The 9590-nt window shown below is 57.3% G+C and overlaps 1 protein-coding gene across 1 annotated transcript in view; it reads left to right on the top strand.

The window, feature by feature from the left end:
* The window catches only part of FANCA (FA complementation group A), a 62043-nt gene that overhangs the window by 22467 nt on the left and 29986 nt on the right, over positions 1–9590 (top strand). Inside the window, 7 exon segments of the mRNA XM_027773436.1 lie at positions 283–395; positions 2338–2414; positions 2737–2878; positions 3035–3168; positions 6293–6403; positions 8447–8542; positions 8626–8685. Coding sequence (XP_027629237.1) covers positions 283–395; positions 2338–2414; positions 2737–2878; positions 3035–3168; positions 6293–6403; positions 8447–8542; positions 8626–8685 — 733 coding nt within the window.

Here is a 9590-nt window from a genome sequence, read left to right on the forward strand (position 1 = left end):
GGTGGGACTGAGAGGCGGTTTGGCAGCTGCTGGACCTGTCTGTCCTGGTGGCCTCCAGTCCCCCAACCTACTGGTGCCCTGGCTGCTGTGGGTGTGCAGGCCCAACCTGTCCTCAGTGTTCTTGCTGAGATGACATCCTTGGTTCCACGGGAAGTCGGGCTGCGCTGTCTGAGCAAATAATGTGCTTTCACGGCTTTGAGCAGGGCTGGACCTGTGAGCCCCAGTTCTTTGAGGTCCCAGACACGAGAGCACCCTGTCCTAAGGCCCTTACTCTGTGCTCAGGCTCGGCGTGTTCAGCACACACGTGTACAGCGGTATAATTCCAGCGGAGACGCCCAAGCGCTTTTGCAGTCACTCCCTGACACAGATCCTTACCCACAGCCCCGTCCTGAAAGGTAGGCTGGCGTCCCGGTGCAGTGTTACCTCTGCCTTCTCGGGCTGCCCTCCCTTGACGGGCGCTCGGGTCCTGGCCGTGCAGGTGCTTTTAGGGCTCCGGCTGTCGCTCGTGAGGCTGCTCTCTGAGTCTCCTCTCACTAGGAGGTAACGGTCCTTCTTTATTCTTGGCTCTGATTTCCTTTGTGAGAGTGAGACGTGGAGTCCAGTGTCCTTAACCTCCACGCCACCTGCCAGCCCCCAATAAAATAATTCTTAAAAGTGCAGTGTGGGGAACCAGCAGTTAGCGTAATGGCTATGTCGCTGGACTCCCACGTAGTCGACCGCGGTTCGCGTCTCGGACCAGGTGGCTTAAATCTCACGCCGGGCACGTGTGCGTGTGTGCCCAAGATCCCGAGAGGAGAATGGAGGAGAAGGGATTGCGGCGTGACCATCCCCCCTGGGGGGTGATTTCTCGCTTTCTGTCTCTCTCTCTGTCTGTCTGTCTGGCGAGCGCACACGCCCTATAGCCAAAACCTCTCCAAAAAAAAAAAAAGTGCAGTGTGATGGTCATTACTATTTTTGTTTTTCTTTTTAAAATGATTTATTTGATTTAATTTATTCATTGATTTTATTTTATTTCTTTATTTGTTTTCTTTTTTTTGAAGAGGTTTTCGCTATAGGGCGTGTGTGCTCGCCAGACAGACAGAGAGAGACAGAGAGACAGAATATGTGGGAGTCCAGCAACAGCCATTACGCTAACTGCTGGTTCCTATTTTATTTATTTTTTAAGAATTATTTTATTTAACTTTATTTTTTAATTTGACCAGAGGACAGAGCGAGAGAGAGTGAGAAAGTGAGAAAGCAAGCTGCCAAGTCCAGGACTCAAACTGTGGTCAGCCATGTGGGAGTCCAATGTTCTTAACCACATGATCTGCTGGACCCCCCATTTATTTTAATTTGGCCAGAGAGAGAGAGAGAGAAAGTGAGAAAGTCAGCTACCAAGTCTGGGACTTGAACTGTAGTTGGCCATGTGGGCGTGCCCAGTGCCCCAACCACCACGCCACCTGCTGGTTTTTCTTTTTTGGAAGAGATTTTTGCTATAGGGTGCATGCCCTTGCTGGAGAGAGAGACAGAAAGAGAGATCACCCTGGGGGGTGGGCACGCACGCACACACTTACCGGCATACGTTTTAAGCCGCTGGGCCTAGGACTTGAACTGCGGTCGACTAGGTGGGCGTCTAGTGAAGTGACCGTTACCACATCTGCCAGCCCCACTGGATTAGTCTTGGTTTAGCTGTGGAGTGTGTGTGCTTGTGACGGAGCACCCCTGGGGCGCTGGCCACGCCGCCTCCCTCTCCTGTCAGGGTTTGGGTGCGCGTGCACATGTGCCTGGCACGTTTTCCTTTTTTTTTTTAGGTATTTTTACTATAGAGCACATGTACTCGCCAGAGAGACAAAAACTGATAAATGACCCCTGAGGGGTGGCCACATGGCAGTCCGTTCTCTGTTCTCCTCGGGATTTTTGAGCATGACACACATGTGCCCGGCGTGAGTTTCAAGCTGCCGGGTGTGGGACTCAGACCACGCTTAGCCACGTGGGAGTCCAGCGATGTAACCGTTATGCCATCTGCTGGTCTTAGCTGGCGTGTTTTCCAAACTGCTGGGCCTGGGACGCACTGCGCTATGGGATCCACCCGCCTCGATGGCCCCACCTGCTGCCCTGAGCATCCGTTCAAAGGCACCCCAGGCGGGATGGGTGATTGGCAGTCCAAAGGAGCAAAATCGATGCTTTGGGAGATGATGGTAGCAAGTTTGACAAAGGGTTACTAGTGGACAGCCGGGTCGAAGGTGGGACTGGTCACGTTAGTCGGCAGTTAAGCAGAGAAGTGCTGAGCCTCACTGATTGTCACCTCAGTGCTTCCAACTGCTCTGACAGTCGCCCCTGCGGACTTCTCTCTGGCAGCATCTGATGCAGTTCAAAGGCAGCACGAGTGGAGCTTTGCCAAGACCCAGCCCCTGCTCGCAGCTCTGTACCGCAGGGTGAGTAGGGGTGCTGCACTGCACCTGCGGGAGCTGCTGCTTCGAGGTCTGACGGGTTACAGGTCCTGGTCTGAGGGGCCATGGCAGTGCACACCTTGGCCACCACCAGCGTCAGGACAGCTGCTCCTCGGGGCAGGGCGAGGAACCCCTGTGGGTGCAGAGCCCCTCGGAGAGGACTGCACCGCCACGGCCCCCTCCATGTCCACCTCCCGACGGAAGCTAGGAGGTGGCCGTGGGTGCCGTGGCTCCGTGGGAGATGAGAGGCCAGGTCCTCTCTGGCCCTGGGGTGCTTCGGCAGTGACGGGAGCAAGTTTGATTCCAGCTCTTCGTGATGCTGAGCCCAGAGGAGGTGGTTGGCCACCTGCAGGAAGTCCTCGAGACACAGGAGGTCCACTGGCAGCACGTGCTGTCCTGCGTGTCCGCCCTGGTCATCTGCTTTCCGGACGCCGTTCAGCTGATCCACGGTGTGCTGCCCTGGGGTCGGGTGGCCTGTCTCTGTACCGTTTGGTGGGATGTCGGGGTCAGTCAGCGTCGTGCACGCGTGGTGCCCTGGCTGGGTTCTGGGCTGCCCCGCAGAGCTCCGTCCTTGCCCCACCAGCTTATGTCTGGTTCTCTTTCAGACTGGGTGGCCCGTCTGATGGCGCGCGCGCTGCAGAGCTGCCATGTGGACAGCATCGTCACTGCGTTCCTGGTCGTGCGCCAGGTGGCGCTGGAGGGCCCTTCTGCTCCCCTATCCTACGCCGACTGGTTCAAGGTGAGCCCTGGTCTTCGAGACCTCATAGGGTTCCTCCCGGCAGGCCTGGCTTTCGAGCTCAGGAGCCCCCAGGCTCTTAGCTGTGTGAGTGGGCTGCGGGGTCTCTGCGGTCTGACCGCCCTGCTGGGCTCCCTGCTTTTGGCAGGGCCCTGGGCGTTTCCCCTTCTCTGTCTCAGCTGTTTTCTTAGAGCCTGCATCCTTTTCTGAGGAAATTCGTGAAGTCAGTGAGGAGAGCGTGGAAGGAGCGACTCTCCCTGCAGCGTTCTGAGGTCTTGGGAGTGCAGGAGCAAGCGTGGGAGGCACGTGGGGCTGGCGGGTGGTGTGGAGGTTACGGCGCTGACTCCCATGGCCATCTTCGTGGTTCAAGTCCCAGACCCGATGGCTTGATCACACCAAGCGTGTGTGCATGCGTGCCCAGAACCTTGAGAGGAGAGTGCAGGAGAGGGATTGCGTTGTGGCCACCCCCAGCACGATGTCTCGGTCTCCCACTGCAGAAACAGAAAAGGACGTCGCGCCTGCTGGGCGCTTGGCCCCTCCCTGCCAGTGGCCTGCATGGGCCGTGCCGCTGCCTCTTCGCAGCTTTCCCAGGCTCGCCCTCTCTGCCAGGATGTGGCTGTGTTCTCTGAGGCCCACACGGCTGTTCCAGCCTGCCTGGTCGTTGCCCTCCCGGGCTTTAAAGACCTAATCCTGAGACCCTCCAGCCCCTCAGTCTCAGTCGGGCTGAGCAATGCCCGCCAGCCAGTGTGGGGACCCTGGGTCCATGAGGGCTGTTGGGAAGGTGGGGGTAGGGGGTTTGTATCTTCGGTTTTAATGAAAGCACCCCCTAGGAGGCCGATATGTGGTCTGCATGTTTAATTCCGGCCTTGGTGCGTGAAGATCCTGCCGGGTTTCTCTGTGTCAGCCCCAGACCCAGCAGGATAGAGAAGGCGATTGCAGCCTGGCCGTGGCATGTCGGGAGGTCGCTTTCTCTGTCTCTTTCTTGCAAGTACGTGTGCCCTCTGCAGTGAAAGAGAAGCTGAGGAAGAGTTGATGAAGCTGCCAGGAGAGGACGGCTCAGTGTGGGCAGTTTACTGGAGGGCAGTGAGGCCCCCTCGGGCTGGGGTGGCACTGGGGGTGAGTGGGCGGGAGCCCGGGTCTGTCTCCCCGACGGGGCGACTTGCCTCCTGCTCCCAGGTGCTCCGGCACCGTTTCTTCCTGACCACCTCAGACACGCGACGGATGCCATCAGCGCCTCCCTTTTTCTCTGATATCTTTTTTTAAAATTATTTTATTTATTTTAATTTGACCAGAGAGAGAAAGTGAGAAAGCAAGCCACGAGGTCCAGGACTCAAACTGTGGTCGGTCATGGGGAGTCCAGTGCCTTACCCACCGCACCGTCTACTGGCCCCCCTATTTTTTTTTAAAGATGGCTTTTTGTGTCTGTCTGCCTGAGTGGGCCGAACAGACCCAGCTGCCTGGCGGAGTGTGCTCCGAGCAGACCCAGATGGGCTCTCTGTTCAGGTGTGGGTCCATTTGGTGACTAGTGGCTCCAGAGACTGAGGTCTCGGGTGCTGTGGGCGTTCAGGCCGATATTCTTTGCAGGTTTTTGTTTGTTTGTTTGTTTTTTAGAGGTTTTTGCTATAGGGCATATGCGCTTGCCAGAGAGACAGAGAGATAGAAAGCGAGAAATCATCCCCCAGGGGGGATGGCCACGCCGCAATTCCTTCTTCTCCATTCTCCTCTTGGGATCTTGGGCATGCATGCACATGCGCCTGGCATGAGTTTAAGCCACCGGGTCTGGGACTTGAACCACAGTCAGCTTCATGGGAGTCCAGTGACATAGCCATTATGCTAACTGCTGATCCCCCCCACCTTTTTTTTTTTAAGAATTACTTCTAACTTTATTTACTTATTTGACCAGAGAGAAACAGAGAAAGAGACAGGAGGGAGTAAAGTGAGAAAGCCAGCAGCCAGGCCTAGGTCTTGAATTGCAGTGAGCACGTGGGAGTCCAGCACCTTCACCGTGACTCCTGCCGGCCCCATTGTGGGCTCATGTGTGACATGCCCAGGGCCGGGCCCTTTAGGGTGTCCTTCCTGCCCGATGTACTGAGTGCTGGCCCCACTGCCACGTCTACAGCCACGCTCTCTATTGCACCGTGAGCTCACGCGCCCCTCTGCTGCCCTCTGCCCGTTTGTCTCGAGGGTGCCCCTCCTGCATGTCCTGGCCACGCGTGGGTGTGGCTGGGAGTCGGTGCACAGGAGCACACTGTGCTGAGCTGCGTGTATCTGCTGAGTGAAGAGCATGGCAGGGCAGTGGCCCGCGGCCTTGGGGCCCCTGGAAGCACCGTCACTGTTCTGCGGGCTCGTGGCGGCCCTCCCCCTGGGGTCAGCTTCCGGGCGTCTCAGTCGATGCAGAGCCTGGTGTCACTGATCTTAGATTTTTGCCATATTGTGTGCGTGCTCACCAGAGAGATCGCCCCCATGGCCATGCCGCAGTCCCTTCCTCTGCTCCTTGGGGTTCTGGGCACATACCCTTGCACCCGGCGGGATTCTCAAGTCTCGAGTCCGAGACTCGACCATAGTTGACTATGCGGGGCCCACACCCTTGCCTCCATGCCCTGGCCGGCCCTCTGTGGCCTGTGCCAAGCAGGGGTTGCTTCTGGTCCCCTCTCTCTTTGGGTCCCTCTCTCTTTGGTCCCCCTCCTCTCTCTTTTTTTTAAAAAAGAATTATTTGGGGGCCAGCAGGCATGGTGGTCAAGGTGCTGGACATGCCCGTGTGGCCGATCATGGTTTGAGTCCCAGGTCTGGTGACTTGCTTTCTCATTTTCTCTCTCTCTCGCTCTGTGTCTCTTTCTGGTCAAATTGAAATGAATGAATAAATAAAATGAAATAAAATAATTTAAAAAGAATTATTTAACTTTATTTTAATTTGACTAGAGAGGGATAGCGTGGGAGAGTGCACGCTTGTGAGTGAGAAGGCAAGCTGTCAGGTCTGGTTCTCGAACCATGGTCAGCCATGTGGGAATCCAGTGCCGTTAGCCACCACACCACCTGCCAGCCCCCCTTCAGCAGCACTGTCGAGTCTGGGGCCTGGCACCACCAGCCCTGCGCTGGCCACAGCCGGCTCCCACCCACCTCTCCCCAGGCGTCTTTCGGGAGCACACGTGGCTGCCATGGCTGCAGTAAGAAGGCGCTGGTCTTCCTCTTCAAGTTCCTGTCGGACCTCGTGCCCTTCGAGGCCCCTCGGTACCTGCAGGTGAGCCGCGGCCTGTGCGCCCCACCCCTCCCCCCTGCAGACCCACGCTGACCCACACAGGCCCCTCCCTTTGCCCCCATACCGGCCACCACTGGGGCCCGACCCGGGCAGTGTGATGGCACCCAGGAGGAGGCCGTGAAGGTCCATGCTTGCTGTCCGTGGTCGGAGCTGGGGCTCTGAGCACCACGGCGTGGCGCCCGCACCTCTCGTACTGAGTCCCCCACCAGAGACAGGAGAGGCATGGTTTCCAGAAGAGCAAGATGGGCCAGTGGGTGGCATAGTGTTTAAGGCGCTGGGCTCCCACATGGTAGCTGGCAGTTTGAATCCTGGACCTGGTGACTTGAAACTCATCGTGGACGTGTGTGTGCGTGCTCAGAGTCCCGTGAGGAGAATGGAAGAGAAGGAACTGGTGGTGTGGCCATCACCTGGGGTGGGGTGATTCCTTGCTTTCTGTCTCTCTCTCTCTCTGTCTCTCTGGCAAACGCATATGACCTATAGCAAAAACATCTCAAAAAGAGGGGTGAGGCTTTGGTGACCAAGGGACCAACCTCTGTGGTCTTCCCTGGCCTCTGCCGGCCTGGTGCAGGAGCTGCACAAACATGGGGTCTGGTGAGCAGAGCCCCAACCCCTCTGGCTCTGCCCGACCGCGTCTTGCATGCTGACTCGGCCGCGGTGCCTGGCCAGCCCCGGGCGCTGAGCTCGGCTGCTGTGCCGTGTGGGTGCCAGCCTGGAGCAGTGTGTCCTTGGGGCTGCGTTGGCGTCACTTCCTGTTGCTGTCTGGGCTCCCTTCGCAGGTCAGCTGGAGTGCAGGTGCGTATGGCAGCCCCTACTCACGCCCTGAGCTGCGGGCTTCTTAGTTAACGTGTATATACGGGCCCAGCAGTTGGCGTGATGGCTAGGTCACTAGACTCCATGTAGTCGACTGGTTTGAGCCCCGGGCCTGGTGGCTTGAATTCACATCTGGCATGTGTGCGTGCGTGTGTGTGCCCAAGAGCCCAAGAGGAGAATGGAGGAGAAGGGATTGTGGTGTGACCATCCCCCCTGGGGGGTGATTTCTCGCTTTCTGTCCCTATGTCTCTGTCGTCTGGCGATCGCACGTGCCCTATAGCTAAAACCTCTCCAAAAAAGAATATATGTATTTTTGACAATTTTTGAATTACATTTAATCTTTGTACATCTTTTTTTAAAAAAAAAAAAAAGAATTATTTTATTTTATTTTTTTTTTACATGAGTTTTGCCAGAGCAAGACAGAGAGAAAGCCCCTTGGCATGGGACTCGAACTGTGGTCAGCCACGTGGGAATTTCAATGCCTTAACCACCATGCCACTTGCTGGCCCCTGTGCATCTTTTGTTTTAAATATAGAATTACTTGTTTAGTTTTAATTATTATTGCTATTTTCTATAAAGTTTGCTATAGGGTACATGTACTCACCAGAGAGACAGAAGGAATGTGAGAGACCAAGCTGCCACATCCAGCCCTCAACCCACAGTTAGCCACATGGGAGTCCAGTGCCTTGACCATCAGGCCACCTGTTGGCCTTTTGGAGAGATCGTTGCTATGAGGTGTGTGTGCTTGCTGGGGAGACAGAAAGCGAGAAGTCACCCCTTGGGATGGCCGCAGTCCTTTCTCCGTTCTCTCAGGGTCCTGGGAACACACACGCACGCGCCTGATTTTCAGGCCACCAGGTCTGTGAGTCGAACCGTGGTCAGCCACATGGGAGTTCAGCACCTTCTCCACCACACCAAAAACGCCTCCCTCTGTTGGGTAGGGAATGCCTCCCGGATGAGTGCTGTTGGCGGGCAGGACCACACTCCTTACAGGCAGCGGCCGACCCCACTTCACTGCCCTAGTTCCTCCCCCTCCTCCGCCCCTCTGTGGTCTAGCACCCACAGTGCTCTCCGGGACCCAACGTCTTGGCCTAGGGCTGAGGGAGGCAGCCCCCCGTCCTGGCTCTGCCCTGCTGCGTTCTCTGCGGGGCCATGTCTCCTGGTCTCGCTGAGCGGAGTGACCTTTGCCTCTCCACGCCGCGACCCCGTCCACAGGTGCACATCCTCTACCCCCCGCTGGTTCCAGACAAGTACCGCTCCCTCCTCACCGACTACGTCTCGCTGGCCAAGACGCGGCTGGCTGACCTCAAGGCAAGTCCCCCACCCGCGTGTACCTCAGGCCTGCCCCGGCCGAGACTAGGCCTGCTTTCAAGTTGTCTGTCTCTTCTCCGAAGCTTTCTGTAGAAAACATGGGGCTCTACGAGGACCTGTCGGCCGTTGGGGACGTCACAGAGGTAATGAACCTGAGCTGGCCTGCGGGTCCCAGGGGATCTGGGTGCTGTGACCGGGAGGAGCAGCAGCCGGCGGTCTCGTCCAGGCGTGCCTGATGTGGCTGGGCCGTCCTCCCGCGGTGTCTGCCAGGCACCTGCAGTGCCCACGGCAAGGCCGTGTCTGCGTGAGGAGGTGCAGCGTGCTGCAGGGGTTTATGTTTCAGGAGATCTCGGTTTAGGTGGGGTGGACGGAGGAGGAGACTGTCATGTCGGGAGTCCCTGAAGGAGGGTGCCCGGGCTGTCGTCCCAGCCGCTCGGGAGGGCGAGGCAGGGTATCATGAGCTCAGGCTAGACTGGGCAACCGCGAGATCCGGTCTCTTCATTTAAAGGCAGGTATGAGGTAAGGCCCAGCAGGTGGTGTGGGGAAGGCAGCTGGGTCCTGCCCGGCTGGCTGCACGGCTCAAGTCCAGGCCCCATGGTTTGAGAAACATTCCGGGCGCGTGTGTGCACGTGTCCGAGATCCCAGGAGGAGAATGGGGGTGAAGGGATGGTGGCGTGGCCTTCCTCAGGGGTGTGATTTCTCACTTCCCCAGCTCTCTTCAGCTAGTGCATGGGCCCTATGGCAGAACCCTTAAGAAAACTGAAATGCTGCCTTCCAGGGTGGTGCCACTGGGTCCTGGGCAGTGTGTGAGCGTGGCTCCCTGTGGACGCATACACGCTGTCAGTGAAGAACAGGCCTGCGTGCTGGCCTAGCTGGAAGGCCTGACTTCCTCCCCAGTCTGAGGAGCCAGTGGTTGCTCAAGAGGACCATGGCTCTGCCCAGTGACACTACTAGGACCATTAGGCGCGTGTGCTCGCCAGACAGACATAGATAGAGACAGAGAGCGAGAAATCACCCCCCAGGGGGGATGGCCATGCCACAATCCCTG

Source organism: Tupaia chinensis, unplaced genomic scaffold, assembly GCF_000334495.1.
Source record: "Tupaia chinensis unplaced genomic scaffold, TupChi_1.0 Scaffold000355_1, whole genome shotgun sequence".
Classification (NCBI taxonomy): Eukaryota; Metazoa; Chordata; class Mammalia; order Scandentia; family Tupaiidae; genus Tupaia; species Tupaia belangeri.